Source organism: Emys orbicularis, chromosome 3, assembly GCF_028017835.1.
Source record: "Emys orbicularis isolate rEmyOrb1 chromosome 3, rEmyOrb1.hap1, whole genome shotgun sequence".
Lineage (NCBI taxonomy): Eukaryota > Metazoa > Chordata > Testudines > Emydidae > Emys > Emys orbicularis.
Window position 1 is genome coordinate 133346426 of NC_088685.1, and position 22652 is coordinate 133369077.

Sequence of the window (22652 nt, forward strand, 5' to 3'; positions counted from 1 at the left end):
CCTCCCAGTCCCACCAGTGGAAAGAACTGGAGCACCTCCTGTACAAGAGCCTTCTTCCAACAATTGAATCTGTACCCAGGGAATAGCTTATAGCAGGGATCTCAAACTCAAATCACCACGAGAGCCACATGAGGACTAATACATCACTGACACCTTTTCATATAAAGGTACAAAAGCCCGCCCTCCCGTCCCCTCATCCACTCCACCCCTTCCATGAGGCCCCGCCCCACCTCTTCCCACCCCTTCCCCAAATCCCCACCCATGCCCCACCTCTTCTCCGCCTCCTCCCCTGAGTGCACGGCTCCCCACTCCTCCCCCCTTCCTCCTGGAAAGCACTAAGCGCTGCCAAACAGCTGTTTGGCAGTGGGAAGTGCCTGGAGGTAGGCAGAGGAGCAGGGACGTGGTGAGCTGGGGGAGAGGGGGGGCGGCGGGGAAGGGGAGCATGGCGGCCACAGGAAATAACTCCGGGGGGGGCGCGGGAAACTTGGTGGGCCGCAGCAAAATAACTCTGCGGGCCGCATGCAGCCCGCATGTTTGAGACCCCTGGCTTATAGCATGAGCAGGCATAGATCAAATGTAGATAGAAGGTATTTTTACTCGCAAGGTGGGCTAGAGTTCAGAAAGTTGAAGTTTTCAGAATTAAAGCAAATCCACATTTTGCATAATAATTCTCTCCCTTCCTGGGTAAAAGCCTCTATCAGAAAAATTCACAGCCCCAGCTTTTCATAGTTTTGGATTTTTTTACTTTGGCAACAAACATTACTGCAATACCTGGAGGTAGGGTCTCCACACTTTGTACTTTGTCTTCCCCATTGTTACTGCGAGGGTCTTTCTTTTTTAGTGCATCAATGTCATTTGGGTCCTCCTGAAAAAAACAAACAAACAAACAAAAACTTAAAACCATTTCTTAAATTGGTATGATTAATTGATATTAATTTTCTGAATTTTCAAAAGGGATGACTAGTCACTTTTACTCTTTGGCACTAACATAGCCTTTAGACCCTTTTAAGGGCATAAAAACCTCAAGAGATTTGTTTTAGGCACCAAGGGAAAGAATGGCAAATTCCCCAAGTTTTCCAAAAATAGGAAAATAAAACAGCGTTCTAGACACTGGATCAAACATTTAACATATGTGGCAACTACTTACTCGAAGAAACATCTTGCTATCAAATAGAAAATTTATTAGGAAATGTGAACCTAAATGTAATCTGTGATACTGAAGTTTGTTTCTACAAAGTATCGTGATGGCAAAGTGTGATGAAAACAAAAGCTAAATAGTGTATGTCCAGCAGTTTGCACATTCAGAGCACTTCTATTTGAATATTTATAATAAAAGCTAAATACTACACAGCCAAGTTATTAATAATTTTCATCGTATTCTGGGAAGTGGCTTTCTGATAAAAAAGACTTCTGAAAGGGCCACAGCAAGTTGCCATTTATGGGAACCCATTTTGGCAGAACCCATGCTGATAGTAGATTTTCAAGTAAAATTTCCACTGGATTTCTGACTATACTAAAAATACTAACTTTTAGTGAAAAAGCAACTATCAGTCTTTTTGAATTCCAGTAAAGATATTGATAAATACAGGATGAAAGTTCACTAACAGCCCCATTTTTCTTCCTGCTTAATCCCACAGAGAAGTCATAATCATGTGTTCATGGTACCATACAAACAACTGATGTCAATTCAGCATTAGGATACATCACAGAATCAAGTTGGAAGAGAAAGTGGGATAACAGGAAGCATTTATTTTAGAGACTATATTTGGTAATTAGGTATATTACTACAGTGAGGTTTTACTATGAAGCGTCTATGGAAAAGCCTTTATTCTACACATCTGCACTCTATTTATTCAGTCAGCCGCGCCAATTAGCCCTGCAGAGTCAACACAATTAAGGAAGATTCTATTCCTTCTGTTATTTGCTAAGTTTCAATTACAGTCAGTTTCCCTTGTGAAAACTCACTAAGGGCAGGATTTGCCCTGCAGAATCTTTAATATTGATGGTGGCATGTGAGAAGGAATGAACCAAGCTTGACACTCAGAGTCAAAGCTAAGCAAGCAAGGGCAGTTGAAACACTTATTAACAGAGTATTTTTGATCTGAACGATGTTGGAAGGCAAACATTGACATTCGCTATAAAACAGTAAAAATTTGTAAGGGAACTCAAGGGCAGGTGTAGTTGGTGAAGCTACTTTTCACTCAATACCATCTAGATTTCAATGTTGTGTCCCTATAAAGGAGAAATATCCTATCCTTTCGTGAAAATTCAAAGTACACATCTGTCAAAGCATTTCTAAAGCTCCCATCCACTGTAGATTACCAATGCCAAATTCAAAAGTAAGTACTTTGTGTGCAAAGTTTACATGCATAGCTGCTTAAGCATAAGTATATTTTTAGAGAGCTTTTTGTTGTTGTTTTTTAAAAAGCCACTACCTGTGCAAATACTGAAACAAGCTGCAAGTTCGAACTGAGATTCAGAACAGATTGGCGTAAACAATGCTTATCAGAAATTTGATTATTCAGAATTCCTTGGCTATTTACAAGATTCACATACTTTGTGGTAAGCTATATTCTGTAGCAAGAGGCTTGTTTTTACAGCACTATGGTGCAGCAGACTGGAAAATCTGGTCCAGCGTCATTCAAGTTCAGTGTGCCACAAACATTTGTACTGACAACGTACAACTGAATCAAAGAAGCTGTAACAGAAAAGCTGGGTAGGAGATATTTGTAGGTTTCAGCATCCAAAAAGGCATGGCAGACAGTTGGAGGCTGAGATAAACACATTAGCTCCATATATCTGATAAAGATCAGCAGTGACATAATGAAGTTGATATTTAAGTGGTCATCTTTAGGTTTTAGAATTTAAATCTCAGATGAATGATACAGTTAAACACTTTTCAAGTTGCTTGCTGGCTCAGGAAAACCTCACACCTTTGTTCAGATTGGGTAGGTTTTCTTCACAGCCACGAGAGCTAGGAAGTTTTAGATTCTAGAGTACAACTCTGCAGCAAGGAGTGGATTCTGCAGAACATTCTATGGCATCACAAAATATATGGGGCCCTACTTTCACATAAGTATCTTTATTATATATCTTAAATTCTTAAAGCTTAAAGAGGTAACTAGTTATAACAGAAAAATCCATTAAACTGCCTTGTACAAAGGACACCCAAAGAACTTAATCTCAGATACAGACTTGGCACTGTGAGCCTGAATGGAGAACATTTACCCTGATATCTTGAATCTCAAAATGGTTTACAAAATATATACAGGAATTACCTCACCTAACTTCATGGGTAGAATGTGGCAGGTGTGAAAACAGTACATGAGAGATAAGCACAGGAAATGAATACTTAATCCAACTAAAATGATAGGAGAATTATGGATAGGCAGAATATTAGTTATCCAAAGCACATGACTGGTCTGTGCAGTTCAGGAATATTTATTCCTGGAAATCAGATATGTAGTTCTGAAACAATGATTCATTATTGTTGGTAAGTAAAACATCAGAAAGCCCTTGCCTCAGAGTCACTATCCTGGGCTTCCCTCTGCACTCATGTGGAGGTTTCCCTTAAAGGCTAGCTTCCTCTGCCCCTGGCTTCTCACTCATGTTTGGAAGCTCCTCCCCCATCAACTTCTTTCAGAGGTCCTGAAATTAAAAGATGGGCAGAGCTAAATTCTGTTTGTGAAGTATGTAATCTGATAACTTCTAATTGTGCACACATTCAGTTAACAGTGTATCCACCTTCCTTGAACTGTTGATGTCTTTAAAAGAAAATAATTTCCCCCTTATTTTAAATATTTTCCTTAGCAAACATAACTTTACCAAGTTTTGCCTAGAAATCAGCTTTTAATTAACTTTTTTTGTGATTCTGATTTAGGTTAAATTGGCAAATCAATTTGCTTTCCCTGGCAAAGGAAACTCCTTGGTACCAAGCCCCTCTCCAAAAGAAAAGCCAGATTACCTGGACTTGATTACTAATGCACCATAATATCACTACAGTTGCCAACAACTCTAAAATTTGTAAAACTATCACAAGAACAACGACTAGGAGAACCAGGTCCAAAGGTGAAGATGTTTTTACAAAACAGAAGTGTAGGTACCAAGTCCCACATGTTGAAGCCTAGAGCAAAATGTTAAAGAGAGCTATAGCAATTTAGATTAACTGACAAGGACAATAAAATGCACAAACCTAACAAAGCAATAACCGTTCTTCCCCTTCCCCATACGTATTTAGGTCAGACTCTTTCAGTGGAATAGCATTCAGTGGTAAGCGCAAGATACTGCAAGTATAGCTATGCTTACCATAGGAGAGCATCTTAACAGATTACTATTCATATTCATACTCCTTGCTAAGGTAAAGAGTTATATTGATTTAATGGTGCAGAATATAGGAGGCTGGGTGTGCAAATCATTCATGCCTTCCTTCTGGCATTTGGTGACATTTAAGGAAACTAAAGTGAAAGGCCAGTTCTTATTTACAAGCTCACATCAGACATGCTGGTCAGTCAATGCATGCAGGATTTTTAAGTGCAGGTTAGCAACTGGCTCAGTGGATGTCAATAATAAAAGAAGTAGGGAGACCTGGTCTCAGTGAGGTAGAAGGTCTCGATTTTCAATGGCCATTTCCTGCCCAGCCGATTGGTGGGGAGAAGGAACACCTATTGGTCTGTACTATTAGCAGGCTACAGAAATAAGCTACCTCCCAAAACATCTGGAACACAGTTGTTTACACACAATGAAAATTCATGATTCTATTACTTCTCCACCCCGAAAAGAAAAAACTGGGAGACGAACTAGGACATATTTCCTGCAATAAGTCATTTGTCTTTTACAAATAATGGTCAAAGCAGTCATTTATTCTCAAATTATTTTATGCATACATATCTATGCAAACAGATATGTATAGTCACATTTCTATGGCAAGTGCAGGCTCAGCAACAGAGCTATTTATATTGAGCTATCAGATTCACTGGACTGGGAAAAAATCTAATAAGCCAATCAAATCTGTTTGATTTACAAGAACCCTGAGTTATCCGATGCTATTGTGAGTGTGCAAGACAGCTTCAGTAGGAAAAATAATACAATTCCACACATCTCCACAGAAAAAAGAGAGGGTCATGGAAATAGTGACAGTGAGCACTAATACTTGCAAATTGTTAGCAGCATGATAACAATGTAACAAAAGAAAGGTCTGTCTAGCTAATTTTCAGACTTTAGAGTGGCTCCTATATTCGTTAGTAACTGCACAGAATAGCTCTTTTATAAGTAGTTGATAGGAAACCTATAGCTCTTATTCTGCATGTGCTGTATGTTCTAAATCCCCATGTAAAGAATTGTTTAGCAGGAGGAATTCCAAACACATACAAAAAGCAGGTGACAAAAGATACCCAGAAATAGAACCCAAGGACTGTTTAGCCAAAAGCCCTATTCCACAGGTCCAAGTTACATCATTTGTTTCTCACCATATATATTCCTATCAAAAGTTAGAATATAGAAAATCTTTCTACATGATTTTCTATAAACAAAGGTTTTCAACGTGATAGCTGAAGACATGATTACAGTGGTGCTTGTGATCAGACACCCATAGGAGTTCAGAAACAGCAATCCCAGAATCAGAAGACTGGATAAAATACTTTGCATTGGGAGAGCTCCTTCAAGAGCAACCATACAACTCCTCCATTTACTAATATATCAGCATTATAACTCTGTCATAAACCACAACAGGATGCACGTTTGTATCAAGGTGTTAGAAATAAAATGTAAAACGTCCACTGACTGACACCACGGGTATGTCTACACTGCAATTAGACACCCACAGCTGGCCTGGGCCAGCAGGCTTGGGCGATGGGGCTGTTTAATTGCAGCATAGACGTTTGGGCTTGGCCAGCAGCCTGAGCTCTGACACGCTCTCACTTTGCAGGGTTTTAACGCCCAGGTTCCAGCCTGAGCCCGAACGTCTATGTTGCAATTAAAATAGCCCCTTACCTGAGCCCTGAGAGCCCGAGTCAGCGGACATGGGCCACTGCGGGTTTTTAATTGTAATGTAGACACTCTAGGAGTGATCGGTACTATAAAAACTTAAAGTCCCTAAATACAGTCACCATTTTTTGAATACAAAACATTAAAATTATCCAAAGCAAATGCATGTTCTAGCTATTGTGTGTCTCACAATAAAAATTAAGAAATTGTTGAAAACTTAAGTTTTAGCAGGAAGTCACTTAAGACTTACCTAAACAGACAAAACAATATGGATTTTAGTGTCTGCACATATGCATTTTTTTTAATTTACATGTATTTCAGACTTTGTGTAGGCAGTGACCTATTACAGGCATTCCTAAATTTTTAGAAGACAGGGGCACAAGCCAAGTTACTAATTAAGTACTGTGCAAGTGCCATACAATCTCAGTTAAAGGGGTCAGCAATCTATTTCCAATGGCTGCTTAGACACTCAGGGTATGTCTATACTGCACTCAAAGGTGTGATCGCTAGTGTGACTAAAAAATAGCAGTGAAGCCATGGCGGTGCAGGCAATATGTGCCTGCCTGGAACCCTGAGTATATTAAATGGCAAAAAGCTCCGTTAACAGAGAGTTAAGGTGGCATTGAGGTATCTTGTGCCCTGCTATTCCAGAACACTGAGTTGAGCAAAACTTAAACTTGTGAAGACCAGGAAATACAGAGTTAAGGTACACACCCATGAAACCTTAACTCTGCCCCCTCTTCTACAAATCCCCCCTCCCCCTCAACTGCCAAGAGCCACTGGGAATTATCTGCATGCACTCCAGCTCCATTCACTGTGTTAGCGTAGCTGCACTGAATGGTGGAGGAATAAGTTGGAGCTGCTTGGAAGAGCTGTGATTGTGATGCAAGATGATCTGGGTGGTTGTGGCCCTCTGGGGCCCCTCTTCCCTGACTCCTCTGTGGGTGATCAAAGGGAAGAAGTGCATGTGCATCTTGGGAGAGCCAATAAGCCTCATTTCAGTGCTGTACTGTGCAGGTTGCGTCACTACCAGGGCACAGGGGTCTTCCGGTCATGGGGATTGTCAGCAGCTAGGTGCAAGAGGAGTGTGGGCTATACATTTAATAAAGAGTAAATGAAAGCATAGTGCTTGATGGCATCGTGTGCATAAAGACAAGGGTTGTAAAAGGGGTTGAAGGAGTGGGAAAATTTAGTGGAGGTGGTGTTCTTTCAGCGGAGTGGTTAAGTGTCAGAGTGTAGGGCAGGTGTAGGTATTTCTTATTCCCTGCAGGGCAAAGAAGTGCAAGTATGTGTTATGGGCTTATACGAGCATTGCTCAAAAAGAGGGAAGAGTTAAGGCTGGGCGGGCATGTACCTGAACTCTGTGTCCTGGTTTTCTCTGGGCATAGCGCTCAAGTGAGACACTTATGCCAGGTCACCAAATTTCAAGGCAAGCTAAGTAACTGTGGATTTTAGAGCACTTAGAAAAATCAAGTTTAAACAAAGTTGGTTTTAACCTAAACTACAGCAGACACAGCAGTCTGTTATAATAGTCATGTTTCTAGCCCTCACCAGGGTACACGCTGCTGCATCTTCACTGCTATTTTTAGCTGCACTAGCCAGATTAAAGCTGGCATGGGTGTGCCTACACGAGCTGCAATCACATGTCCAATTGCAGGGCAGACATATCCTGTGACAATCAATTCACTGCCCTACTCCAACGCACAGAGTTAAAAACTGAATTAACCTAGTAGCAGTTCAGGTATGGTGTAGTCTCATCGCTACTAGATACTGGCAGAGCAAGAAAATGGTTCTGTCCAACTTTAGTGAACAGGATCGGACTATAAACATACCAATATCACTGATGCTCACACCACCTCATTCTCCCTGTGGCTTCACTCACACATTGAAGGGAGTTGAAAAGATTTAACCCAGTGGAACACCATGAATAAGTAAATTTGTTAGTCTCTAAGGTGCCACAAGTACTCCTGTTATTTTTACCATGAATAAGGGCACTTGGCAAAGAAGTGCAATTGCTCATCATAATTCATCATGCTTCATTTTATAACAACATTCAGCTCGTTTAAATATTTCAGTTGTGTCACCTCACTAGTTCTCTCAAGAAGATTTCTCATAGATAAGGCCCTGCCATTCTATTTATCTGTTACCTATTGGTTACTCTAACCCGATCCTTCAAGTATATTAACCAACTCCATAAACATTCTACTTACTTAGTTATATTTACATTTAACATATTTTATATACCACTAAACCTGTACAACTGCTACATGAGTCTGAGTCTTGCCCATTCCCTCAATGTTAGTATCTGCAAATTTAATAATACTTTATAATTACATAAATATTTTTTTTAAATATTAAAAATATTGGTCCTGTAGTGAGGCCGAGTGGCCTCCCTCCAAGCGGGACAGCAAGGGACCATTACACGCCCCTTGGAGGGCGGAGCCTAGATCACCCCGCCCCACTCACCGGAAGTACCGGGGCCTGGCCGGACGTATAAAAGGCAGACCCTGCAGCACAGTTGGGGCAGAGTCTGTGGAGGAGGATGACAGTCCGCCTGTTCTGCCACGTCCCAGAGGGGAACCTAAGCCTGGCTGTCCCCGATCCCCAGATGCCGACGAGGACTGGCCCAAAGTGCCTGCCGCAGTGTACCCCAAGAAGCTGGAAGAGGCCTGGAGGCCACAGGTACCGAACCCCAGGGAGGCAGGAAGTGGCCCAGGGGCAGCCGCGGAGCAGCCGGCTGCAGAGCCAGGCCTGGTCTACACTATGAGTTTAATTCGAATTTAGCAGCGTTGAATCAAATTAACCCTGCACCCGTCCACACAACGAAGCCATTTATTTCGAAATAAAGGGCTCTTAAAATCGATTTCTGTACTCCTCCCCGACGAGCGGAGTAGTGCCGAAATCGATATTGCCATTTCGAATTAGGGTTAGTGTGGCCGCAATTCGATGGTATTGACCTCCGGGAGCTATCCCACAGTGCACCATTGTGACCGCTCTGGACAGCGATCTGAACTCGGATGCACTGGCCAGGTAGACAGGAAAAGCCCCGCGAACATTTGAATTTTATTTCCTGTTTGCCCAGCGTGGACAGCACAGGTGACCACAGAGAGCTCATCAGCACAGGTAACCATGCAGGCTGATAATCGAAAAAGAGCACCAGCATGGACCATACGGGAGGTACTGGATCTGATCGCTATATGGGGAGAGGATTCAGTGCTAGCAGAACTTCGTTCGAAAAGACAAAATGCCAAAACTTTTGAAAAAATCTCCAAGGGCATGATGGAGAGAGGCCACAATAGGGACTCAGATCAGTGCCGTGTGAAAGTCAAGGAGCTCAGACAAGCCTATCAAAAAACAAAGGAGGTAAACGGTCGCTCTGGGTCAGAGCCGCGGACATGCTGCTTCTACGCCGAGCTGCATGCAATTCTAGGGGGGGGTCGCCACCACTACTCCACCTCTGACCGTGGATTCCAAGGCGGGGGTAATCTCATCAGCCACACCTGAGGATTCTGCGGACGGGGAAGAGGAGGAGGACGAGCTTGCGGAGAGCACACAGCACTCCCTTCTCCCCAACAGCCAGGATCTTTTTCTCAGCCTGACTGAAGTACCCTCCCAAGCCAGTATCCAAGACCATGACCCCATGGAAGGGACCTCAGGTGAGTTTACTTTTTAAAATATAAAACTTGTTTTAAAAGCAAGCGTTTTTTAATGATTACTTTGCCCTGAGGACTTGGGATGCATTCGCGGCCAGTACAGCTACTGGAAAAGTCTGTTAACGTGTCTGGGGATGGAGCGGAAATCCTCCAGGGACATCTCCATGAAGCTCTCCTGGAGGTACTCCAAAAGCCTTTCCACAAGGTTTCTGGGCAGTGCAGCCTTATTCCGTCCTCCATGGTAGGACACTTGACCGCGCCATGCTAGTAGCAAGTAATTTGGTATCATTGCATGACAAAGCCTGGCAGCGTACGGTCCCAGTGTTTGCTGGCATTCAAGCAACATCCGTTCTTTATCTCGCTGTGTAATCCTCAGGAGGGTGATATCGCTCATGGTAACCTGGTTGAAATACGGGAATTTAATTAAGGGGACAGAGGTGGCCGTTCCTACTGGGCTGTTTGCCTGTGGCTGAAAAGAAATCCTTCCCTGCAGTTAGCCAAGCGGGGGGGGGGGGAGGGAGGAGAGGAAATTGGCCCTGAGCTTTTCGCGTTTGGCTAGCAGGGATCTTCCCTGATACCAGCCACATGGTGGGGGGAGGGATAAAGCGATCATCCAGAGAATTGGATGGGGGGGGGGGGGGGGGTTAGTTTGTTTTCTGCTGCTGAAGGTTAACAGGAAAACCGCAGCACTCAACGGGCTTTGCTTGGTATGTGGGAAAGGAGGGCGCAGAAGCCGAAAGACAATGGCTTACCATGGCCGCATGCAAGCTGAATTCTGTTGCCCGGACCTGCGTCTGTGATCTCTAGTAGCAAAGCCACAGGCACTCAATATTAAGAGGCAAAATGCGACCTTGCACAGAAATCACATGTGCTATGTAATGTGAATAGTGTTTTTTACCGTGAAAGAGTATAAGCATTGTTCTGTAAAATGTATCTTTTTAAAAAATTCTCTCCTTTTTCCCCTCCCTCCAGCAGCTGCAAATTTTTCAAGCCTCCCTCCTCCGTCCCGAAGGCTATCCCAGATAAGGCGTCGGAAAAAGAGGACACGAGACGAGATGTTCGCAGAAATCATGGAATCCACCCGCAGTGAAAGAGCTCATCTGAATGAGTGGAAGGACACGGTTTCAAAGTATAGGAAAGATGTCAGTGAACGTGAGGACAGGAGGGACCAACGTGAGGAGAGGAGAGACGCTCGAGATGAGAGGTGGCAGCAGGAAGATCAGAGGAGGCAGGATGCAACGCTGGGGCTGTTGCGTGAGCAAACAGACATGCTCCGGCGTCTGGTGGAGCTTCAGGAACGGCAGCAGGATCACAGACTGGCACTACAGCCCCTGTATAACCTCCCTCCCCATGTTCCATAGCCTCCTCACCCAGACGTGTAAGAACGCGGGGAGGGGAGGCTCCGTGCACCCTCCCCATTCCACCCCAGTGGACAGCCCAAGCAAAAGGCTGTCATTTTTTTAACCTTTTTTTAGTGGCCTTTTCCTTCCCGCCGATCCTCCTCCCAAACCCCACCAGGGTACTCTCCCTCTTTTTATAATCAATTAATAAAGAATAAATTATTTTTAAACGATAGTGACTTTATTTCCTTTGAAAGCAAGCTGTGATTGAAGGGGGAGGGTGGGTTCCTTACAGAGAATGAGTCAATAAAGGGGGCAGGTTTTCATCAAGGAGAAACAAACAGAAATTTCACACTGTAGCCTGGCCAGTCATGAAACTGGTTTTCAAAGCTTCTCTGATGCGCAGCGCTTCCTGGTGTGATCTTCTAATCGCCCTGGTGTCTGGCTGCGCATAATCAGCAGCCAGGCGATTTGCCTCAGCCTCCCACCCCGCCATAAAGGTCTCCCCCTTACTTTCACAGAGATTGTGGAGCACACAGCAAGCAGCAATAACAATGGGGATATTGGTTTGGCTGAGGTCTGACCGAGTCAGTAACGATTGCCAGCGACCTTTTAAACGTCCAAATGCACATTCTACCACCATTCTGCACTTGCTCAGCCTGTAGTTGAACAGCTCCTGACTCCTGTCCAGGCTGCCTGTGTATGGCTTCATGAGCCATGGCATTAAGGGGTAGGCTGAGTCCCCAAGGATAACTATAGGCATTTCAACATCCCCAACGGTTATTTTCTGGTCCGGGAAGTAAGTCCCTTGCTGCAGCCATTTAAACAGAGTAGTGTTCCTGAAGACGCGAGCATCATGAACCCTTCCCGGCCAGCCCACGTTGATGTTGGTGAAACGTCCCTTGTGATCCACCAGTGCTTGCAGCACCATTGAAAAGTACCCCTTGCGGTTTAGGTACTGGGTACCCTGGTGCTCCGGTGCCAAGATAGGGATATGGGTTCCATCTATCGCCCCACCACAGTTAGGGAATCCCATTGCAGTAAAGCCATCCACTATGACCTGCACATTTCCCAGAGTCACTACCTTTCGTAGCAGCAGCTCAGTGATTGCTTTGGCTACTTGCAACACAGCAGCCCCCACAGTAGATTTGCCCACTCCAAATTGATTCCCGACTGACCGGTAGCTGTCTGGCGTTGCAAGCTTCCACAGGGCTATCGCCACTCGCTTCTCAACAGTGAGGGCTGCTCTTATCTTGGTATTCTGGCGCTCCAGGGCAGGGGACAGCAAGTCACAAAGTTCCATGAAAGTGCTCTTACGCATGCGAAAGTTTCGCAGCCACTGGGAATCGTCCCACACCTGCAACACTATGCGGTCCCACCAGTCTGTGCTTGTTTCCCGGGCCCAGAATCGGCGTTCCACAGATAGAACCTGCCCCATTAACAACATGATCTCCAAAGCACTGGGGCCTGCGGTTTGAGAGAATTCTGTGTCCATGTCCTCATCACTCTTGTCGCTGCGCTGCCGTCGCCGCCTCCTCCTCGCCTCGTTTTTCTGGTCCTGGTTCAGCATAAACTGCACGAGAATGCGTGAGGTGTTTACAATGTTCATGACTGCTGTCTTGAGCTGAGCAGGCTCCATGCTTGCCATGGTATGGCGTCTGCAGTGTTCACCCAGGAAAAAAGGCGCGAAACGGTTGTCTGCCGTTGCTTTCATGGAAGGAGGGGTGAGGCTGTACCCAGAACCACCTGCGACAATGTTTTTTGCCCCATCAGGCACTGGGATCTCAACCCAGAATTCCAATGGGCGGGGGAGACTGCGGGAACTATGGGATAGCTATGGGATAACTACCCACAGTGCAACACTCTGGAAATCTACGCTAGCCCCAGTACATGGACGCACACCGCCGAATTAATGTGCTTAGTGTGGCCGCATACATTCGACTTTATACACTCTGTTTCCAAAATTCGAATTCTGTAAATTCGGATTAATCCCATAGTGTAGACATACCCCCAGGTGTGGCTCAGTCGTCATGTTGCAGCTGGATCCCCACCAACGCAGAGGCAGCCAATCCTGCCTCTGCCAGGGCCCTAGGCTGGGACGCAGTGGAGTAGGGTGGGCCCACGTCCCCCTGCCACCCCACCCCAGGGTGACTGACTCCCTACACTGTGCAAGGAAGCTCTAGCCCTGAAGAAGGAGCCTCCCTTACCAGCACCCTTATAGACTGTTTGCTTTGCTGGCTGCCTGAGCTCCACCCAGGCTAAAGCCAGCCCTGAGACTGTTTTGCTTGCTGGCTGCCTGAGCCTCCTCAAGCCCAGGCCCCCAGCTCAGTTATAGACTCTGTTTAAGGGCTGACAGCTTGAGCCGCCCAAACCCAAGCTAAAGCCTGACTGACTATTGATCGCCCAGCCCTATTGTGGGCTCTTGGCTGTTCTGCAGACTCTGGTCCTGGCCAGACAGGACCAGACTAAGTGGCCTCCCTCTGAGAGGGAGAGCGAAGGACCATTACAGTCCCAACACAGACAGCTCTGTGCAGCTTCCCTGAACACCCATACCTTTAATGCTCTCTGCTCATTACATAACTATTCTTTAATTTATTACCTGCCCCAGAGTTTATATAATAATCACGTTAACTTTGTTGAAAGTTTTTATTGGCTCCTCTCTCAACAACTCAAGCCAGCAGTTATTTCATTTAAATAATCCAATTTTTCAGGCAAATCAGCATGGATTTGTGAGAAGTAAATCATGTCTATTACACATAGTAGTTTCAAATATCCTTTATCTAGCCATAAATATCTACCTCATGCAGGATAAAGATGTCAGAGTTGCAGATCCACTAACCCTTCCAAAACCTTTATAAATATTGGGATTGTACTGTTCTCTATCAACTGGTAATTCCGCAGTATCAAATGGCTTCCTACAAATTAAAGGATTGAATATATGGTCCTTTAAACACCTTTGAATGTAATAACTCAGCACTTGCTTCTAGAGGTCGAGGGGAGTAGGAAGTTGCAAAAGAAAATTCCTTTTATATATAGTGATCAGGGAAAGCTGAAAAGGGTTTTTTTTAAATTATTATGTATGTCAGGAATATCAAATCTTGTACTTTCTGGAGGGCCAGAAAACCAGACTGTGTTCTCTCAGCCCTTATTTGAAAGGAAGATGGTTAGTGAATGTTTATTAAAGATCCTTCTTCCCACTTATTCAAACTTAAGTAGAGGTTTAAAAAAATTACTAGAAACCCCTTCCCCTCAGTAGCTTGGGTAGTTGCAGCATTACTATTGAACTAATTCTCCAACTGTCCATAAACTGTTACAGGGAAACAGAATAGGCAATAGCTGAACTACAATATAAAAAACTAGGAGCAAAAAAGAAGAGGCGGGGGGGAAGGGGATTTGCAAAAAACCCTCCGACTTTTATACATCTTAGAATAAAGGAGATCTTATGACACAGGGAAGCAGATAGGAAGTACATTCACTCCAGCCCAGCCTTACTTTCACAATATTAAGAGAAAAATCTCTCTTATAACTAGGACGGTCAATGAATCGCAGTTCTCATGCCATTAACTAAAAAAATATTAATCTCGATTAAAAATTATTGCGATTAATCGCAGTTTAGTCGCACTGTTAAACAATAGAATACCAATTCAAATTTATTAAATGTTTTGGATGTTTTTCTACATTTTTAAATATATTGATTTCAATTACAACACAATATACAAAGTTGATGGTGCTCACTTTTATTCTTATTACAAATATTTGCACTGTAAAAATGATAAACAAAAGTAGTAGTATTTTTCAATTCACCTCATACAAGTACTGTAGTGCATTCTCTTTATTGTGAAAGTACAACTTACAAATGTAGGTTTTTTTGTTACATAACTGCACTCAAAAACAATGTAAAACTTTAGAGCCTACAAGTCCACTCAGTCCTACTTTGTTGTTCAGCCACGCTAAGAGACAAGTTTGTTTACATTTACAGGAGATAATGCGGCCCACTTATTTACAATGTCACCAGAAAGTGAGAACAGGCATTCACATGGCACTTTTGTAGCTGGTATTGCAAGGTATTTATGTGCCAGATATGCTAAACATTCGTATGCCCCTTCATGCTCCGGCCACCATTCCAGATGACATGTTTCTATGCTGATGATGCTCGTTAAAAAAAATGTGTTAATTAAATTAGTGACTGAATTCCTTGAGGGAAAATTGTAGGTCTCCTGCTCTGTTTTACCTGCATTCTGCGATACATTTCATGTTATAGCAGTCTCGGATGATGATCCAAGCACATGTTGCTCGTTTTAAGAACACTTTCACTGCAGATTTGACAAAACGCAAAGAAGGTACCAATGTGAGATTTCTAAAGATAGCTACAGCACTCAAACCAAGGTTTAAGAATCTGAAGTGCCTTCCAAAATCTGAGAGGGTCAAGGTGTGGAGCATGCTTCCAAATGTCTTAAAAGACCAACACTCTGATGCAGAAACTACAGAACTTGAACCACCAAAAAAGAAAATCAACCTTCTGCAGGTGGCATCTGACTGAGATGATGAAAATGAACATGCGTCAGTGCACTGATTTGAATCGTTATCAAGCAGAACCCATCATCAGCATGGACGCATGTCCTGGTAGTTGAAGCATGAAGGTACATATGAATCTTTAGCGAATCTGGCACTAAATATCTTGCAACGCCAGCTACAACAGTGCCATGAGAAAACCTGTTCTCACTTTCAGGTGACATTGTAAACAAGAAGAGGGCAGCATTATCTCCTGCAAATGTAAACAAACTTGTTTGTCTGAACAATTGGCTGAACAAGAAGTAGGACTCAGTGGACTTGTAGGCTCTAAAGTTTTACATTCATTTGTTTTTGAATGCAGGGTTTTTTTGGTACATAATTCTATGTTTGTCAGTTTAACTTTCATGATAAAGAGATTGCACTACAGTACTTGTATTAGGTGAATTGAAAAATACTATTTCTTTTGTTTTTTACAGTGCAAATATTTGTAATCAAAAATAAATATAAAGTGAGCACTGTACAATTTGTATTCTGTGTTGTAACTGAAATCAATATATTTGGAAACGTAGAAAAACATCCAAAAATATTTAAATAAATGGTATTCTATTATTAACAGTGCGATTAATCATGATTAATTATTTTAATCGCTTGACAGCCCTACTTATAACTTATGATCAAATAGAATATGGGGAACTTTTCCCAGGTGTCTGGAATGTGACCAGAGATCAAAACATATGCAATGGTATGGGGAGAGGAGTGCAAAGGATTCCTTTCCCAGTCCAGTCACTTTTGCAGCTCATTGGAGAAGGAAACAGTGCCGCTTCCCTTTCATCTATGGGGGAGACCAGAGAAAACAGCTGTGAAGTTAAAACAAGATCCTAAGGAGCTACCCTGCAAAACCAAGTACTTTTAACAGATTTACTCTTTGACTGGATGTGGTTTGCAGGAGATGGATGTAAACAGTGGCACTACTCACCACCTTGCCTCCCAGTCAAGTGCACAACACAGTGAAATTGGAGAGGAGACCGAATAGAGAAGAGAGAATGAGAGAAAGAACTGCCAAGAAAACCAAAGAACAGAAATCAAGCTTCAGCACAAAGAAAAGTCTGTGCCTTGGATCTTTTGTAGAGCTAGGGAATGAGCATGTGGCATTATTTACCATCTTTCACACTGGGAGACAAAAACAAGAGAGACTGATTTAGGGAAAGCCTCTATAATTTAAAATGAGCAGAGTTAACTTCTGGTTTCAGATTCTTAAAGAATCCCAGCCACTTAAGGACAATGGTAGGGCACTTCCCTTTCCTTCATGAATGATAAACTGTAAACAAAAGCAGACTACATAGGTCCCTGCGTTGGTAAAATTATTTTATGACACCTTTCAATAGATAGCCTTATAACAAAAATCTGCTTTGTATTGTATCTAAATGGCTGTTTCTGCCTCCAACTACTGCCCTTGTATTTTCCTCCATACTTCTGCATTTCAACTTCTTTTTATAGACAAATCCCACTAAATATCCAAGTCTGATCCTAATGTTCTAGGAGTTCCAAAGGAGAAAGACCAGCCCCACCCCTAAACAGAATGAATGTACTATGCCAGTGGAGACTTCTCTATAGGAAGTCTCTTTAAAATCTTATGGGAAGGCAAACTTTTCTATCTAAGGTTTCATGAGCCTATCTTGAAGCTAAAGATGATCTTTCAAGACTTTTCAAGTGGGGTGGCCAAATGTAGGTCTGAATGCCAAATACACGAACTGGTTTTGAGCGCTAAAAGAACCGAACTCTCTATGCAGTGCTCTGCCAAGCACAAGGTAATACATAATGATCACCTGCATTAATTTGCCTCCCCTGAAGATTTAGGATTTGTCTACACTACAGGTTATGTCACTATAATTTATGTCACTCAGGGGTGGGAATAAGCCATCCCCTGAGTGACGTCAGTTACACTAACCTAAGCGTCGGTGTGCGTATAGCACTATGTCAGCTACCGCCTCAAGGGGAAGTGGTTTTATTATGTCTATAGGGCGGAGAGCGTGTCTTCACTAGACACACTATAATGCTTCTAGTGTAGACTAGCCCTTAGAGATTTCTACACTCATTTCAAAATCCAGTAACAAGAGCAAAATTAAATAGTTTCAAACATTCAAAAGTTTTTCCCCCCATCCCACTCTCTGGACACTCCCTTTTCTCTCATTAGCCTTTGATTAAGGCCTCCAAAGGTTATGAATTAAGTAATCAAATATTCCTTTTGATAAGGGGTAGTGCCAGCAATATGTTGTCCAAAATTTTTCTAAAGATGAACTGCCAGATTACGATGGGATTACCTTGACCTGGTTAGGTGATCATTCCCATATTTCTCTGAATAAGAACTAGTGATAGAAACCCTTTTCTGGAGCATTTTAAAATGCCATCTTTAATAAAAACCTCACCTTGAAGAGGCTAAACCAGCTTCAAAATTGGTAGGATCTCCATCGGTCTGGGTGAAGAGAGATGCCTATTACAGCAAGGTCACTAATTAGATAAGGAGGACAAGGAGTTCCTCACTACTCCATATGCAGTTTTCCCATTAGATGACTAGAGGGAGAAATGTGCTGAATTTGTATTTAACTCGTTTTTGTTATTTTATTTTCATTAAGTCAAAAAGCTTAGGTTGGTGAGGGATTCAGATGTGGACAAGCAATCTGTTTTTAGGTTTGGCCAATCAATTCATCCTATTACCAATAATCCCTATAGAAAACAATTGTTTCATTGTATGACCTAGTTTTTAATCTTTGATAGTAAGTTAAATTCCTTAAAGGTAGAGCAATTCTGACATTATACTTGGGTATGGCAACTGATTTTTACAGTACAAGTTTAAATTTAGATTTGTTTGTAAAGGATAAAGTTTCTTTAGTTTATGGCCCAAACATTTCAGCCTTGTGCCTGGGGCAAGATTCAATATGAAACACTCTAGAACATTAAACTAATATTTGCTTCTGTGATGTAATGGCTGGTATATGGTTAAATGCATTTTCATAGAATGGGAAAGATATTCAGATTCCTGTCAAAAGGAAGAAAAATTCTAGCTATGATAAAGAGGTAAAAGGCACACATTGCATTCCTTCAGTAAACCTATCTTCAGTATTCAGAATTGTGCCAGAAGCGGGTGGCTTAGGTCTTTGCATCTTCTTTAAAACATGTCTTGTTGAAAATATTGTTTTGCACCAAGATACCAGTTAGCACCAAATGTGAACCCTTATCCACTTCTCCTAGGATTTCTATCCAAGCCACCAATTGTTTCATGCAGCAACTGAACAGCACCAAATTGTACTGCTCTCTATCAGTACAACCTAAAGTGTATATGAACCTACAGCTTAAAATGAGATGCACAGCCTCTCATCTTTATTGCTGTGCACTCTGTTCATTGCAATATGGTTTTCAACTGAGGGTTACACACAAAAGTACCAGTGACTCATGTTTGGTGTTTTCTGGTCCTCCCCTTCTGAGAAAAGTGCAAATAAGTAATATATACCTGGAATACCATTGGGTCATCCACATAGCTGAGCAATTATAAACAGGTAGACAGGTGATGGTATACTAGCCATGCATAGCTGAAGTTTATCCAGATTGCTTTAAAGGGGGCTCTAAACATTTTGGTTTTTTTTTAAATGTCATTTTGTAACATTAAGCAAATATCCCTATTCTGCATAAATGCCCTTGTTATTCACCTTTGGAAGAGAGACATTCCCTAACGGATTATGAAAGCAGGCAAGATGAAGATTTTGGAGATATCATAGCTTGCTGCCCATGGAGGGCCTGGGAGAGCATTAATTAGATTTCATTTTTCTGACACTGCAAGAAGCTAGCTGTCCATAGAAGTATCTCCTGACAAACATTAAATAAAACTAAAGGGAAAACAGATTACAAATGATTGAGCCAACTAGCTGAAATCCCTATACTATAATAGATCTAATAGCCGAAACAGTAAGCTGGAACTGAAACTTTTAGCTCCATACTATAACTTTGATATAACTTTAATCTCATTCTAAAACAAGGTGGGGAACCTTTCCCATGAATGCCGAGGCCTGGCAAAAAGAGGATAAGAGCCAAAGTCTTCTCAAGCAGTGGCCTATTCATCTGCATTCCCTTCAGAGAGGAGAGGTCACCAACTGTGAACTGTTCAGAGAACTCTAAAATAAACTCTGCACAGAAAGCACACAATAGAAACAGACCTCAGAGAAAAAAACAAAATTAAGGACTGATCCAAGCATGACGGATAAACCAGGTGCAGTGTAGAAAGCCTTTGTACTATAATCAAACCCACCAACAAAGGGAAAGTCTTGAAACTTAACTTGGACAATTACAACAGGAGAAACAGCTCAGAGTTTGATTTCATCCAGGTTGCCAAACTGAAAGTTGTTCATAAATCACTAGAAGTGAAAGCTTCTCAATGAAAAATTTAAACTTAAACCAGTCAGGCAGTATTTACCATCCATTTCTAAAAATCACTTTGCCAACATATGCCAAACTTAGCTATTTAGCAGCCCACTGGAAACTAAATATGAACTCTAATCTTGTTGGGAAATGGAAGCCAACTGGCGTTTTTGAAGTCATGAACAGCATGTAAAAGACTGCAAGACAATGGAAAGTTAACTCCAGTTATTTAGCATTTCTACAAGAGTCAGTATTATAGCAGCATACTCCATTGCTTCAAACTCTCTAGAGAGCTCTTTGCTGTTCCTCACAAGGCAAGCAAACTTTTTTAATTTACATGTGAGAAGTCGTTCTGAAATAGCAAATATGAAAAACAGCAGATCAGGAAAGATCCCCTTTCACATGAACGTATATTTCCTTAGGGATCCCTTCAGTTTTGGGACAGGAAAAGACAAGAGGAATGGCTCAAGCATGAGGACGACCACATCTTGTGGTAAAATCAGGGTGGATTACTTAAAATCAGCAATTTACATCAGGATTTAAATTGCTAAGTGGAAAGCCTTGATTTAAATCAATTTTCAACAACTTTTTCATTTGTACTTCAGTTATTTTCTAAAGAAAGGGGCATTCTGATTGGTCGATATAACCATTAAAACACGTTGATTTACAACTAGAGACTTTACAACTAGAGACTTTGCACTAGATTTGCTTTTTTTGCTGCCTAGGAGGGTACCCTATAACTATATACATTATTTAAGCAATTACATAGCTTAATATTTTCTTAGTTATGGTACATTTTAGTATGTCAGAAAAATGTAAATGATATTGCTTATTTACTAGATAGTTAACATTTTGTTAATGATTTGTGTCAAGCTGCATTAGGACAGTAACTGGAACTATTCAGCAATTTTCCAGAAATGTCTGCTCTGCCAGGTGGAGGACAGCCTGGTTGTAATGACTGAAACGTGTCAATTAAATGTTTGTTCTGAATAAGACAAAAGGGAGAATTTGTCGCATAAACGAACCAACCTATTTTTTCCCATCTATGGAGTCTTGCTGGAATTTGCTGATCCTGGTTACCAAACTCATACATGCTTTTACTGGACAATGAAAAAAGTCTTTTTTGATATACAGGTAATTTATTATCTGACAAATTAAATTGCAGCACTGCTGGTGGTACCAGCAGATGACTCTGAAGTTGTTCACATTGCAGATGGACACAAACTCTTACGTCTAAGCTGGACCCTGAAACTAAAAGGTAAGAGAGTCACTCTCACTCATTAAGAATATAGAGTGCACTGCTTTAAAAAAAAAAAAGATTGTAAATGAAATATTCTGCCTACTGCAGCTGTTTGTGTTACTGTTCAAATGATATAATTTATTCTAAACCCAGTTTCATGGGGGAAATTAAAAAATCATAGGATAATTAAATCTTTTTAAACCTTTATCGCTAGCATTTGGAAAAAACATTTTTAAATGTTAAAATTCCTAAATGCCTAATAAAACTACTTTTAAACAGAATGTTTGATTATATCGAGCAATAAAAATGTCATAAATCCAGCAGTAATGGTAAAAATGTAATTGATAAATACTCCCACAACAAATTGCCAATTATATTTTGAACACTAACATTTTGAAATTCATAAGTAATCCACCAAAAAACTGCACATTTCTGACAATAATGTAAGTTATCATTCACTAGCATAGTAACACATGGCAGGCAGTCCATACGAGTAGTGCAAAAATAAGTTTACTAACCAGGATAAAGCCCTTAATACAATGCATGGCCTATTGTGCCATATTTATAATGCTTGATCTCAACAGTTAGATTCTCCCCCTCCCACACCGCCCAATTCTGTCTTCATAAAGGAAAAACAGCCTTTAACTCAAAGTTTTTGATAGAGGCACATGGATTCAGCATAACTATTTTTTATTTAAACGCTTTGAGGGATTATAACAAATTTAGGCTTTAGCAGATTTTGTAATAAATTCAGATTTAATTTTAAAAAAGAAAAACAATTTAAAAAATACATTTATTTTTAAAAAACTACCCGCCCCCCAAAAAATTGATTTTTATTCACCCTGGGTAAAACACTGCAGATAGGACAATGTTTTTTGAGTTACTAAAAGGAGCATCTTACACAACCCTGGAATATCAGCACATTCCCTCTGATTCAGGGAACCAAGAATATTCCATTACAAGAAACAAGAACATCTCCCTCTAGGACTGCAAGAAAACACAACACAGCAGTCAAACTGACTATTTTTGGTAATAGTATTTATTTTTCTTTAATTGATCCATTTGAGGCTGTTGCATTTTTAACCTATCATTTATATATCATTTAAAATATAATAGATCTAAGATAGGTCCCTGACTTGAACAGCTTACAATCTAAACAGAGAAGCAGCAGGAGCAGCAGAGAAGAGGAGGGACAGGATAAAACATACAAGCAGTGACTGGAGATGTTATGCATGTATTCTGGTGGTTCCAGAGGTTTTTTTTAAATCCGCCCCCGTCATCCCTCTCTTGTTTCCCTCAGCACCACTGCTTTGCTCTATTCACTTCCCCATCACTATGCCAAAATAAAAGTGCCTACCCTTTAGCAACTACCTTCCACACAGTCTTCCTCATCTGGGGCTGAATTAGACATCTACCCCCCACCCCCAATAAAAAAAACAACAACCCACAATGCTAGTCTGAAGCTATCCAAAGTCTTATGTTTTGAAAGGTAGTCTCTGGAACAGATTGAAAGAT

The 22652-nt window shown here is 41.6% G+C and overlaps 1 protein-coding gene across 1 annotated transcript in view; it reads right to left on the minus strand.

Moving 5' to 3' along the window:
• The window catches only part of GALNT2 (polypeptide N-acetylgalactosaminyltransferase 2), a 150091-nt gene that overhangs the window by 73990 nt on the left and 53449 nt on the right, over window positions 1–22652 (minus strand). The window contains exon 2 of the mRNA XM_065400847.1: window positions 772–865. Within this exon, the coding sequence (XP_065256919.1) occupies window positions 772–865 (94 nt within the window). The remainder of the gene's footprint in view (window positions 1–771; window positions 866–22652) is intronic.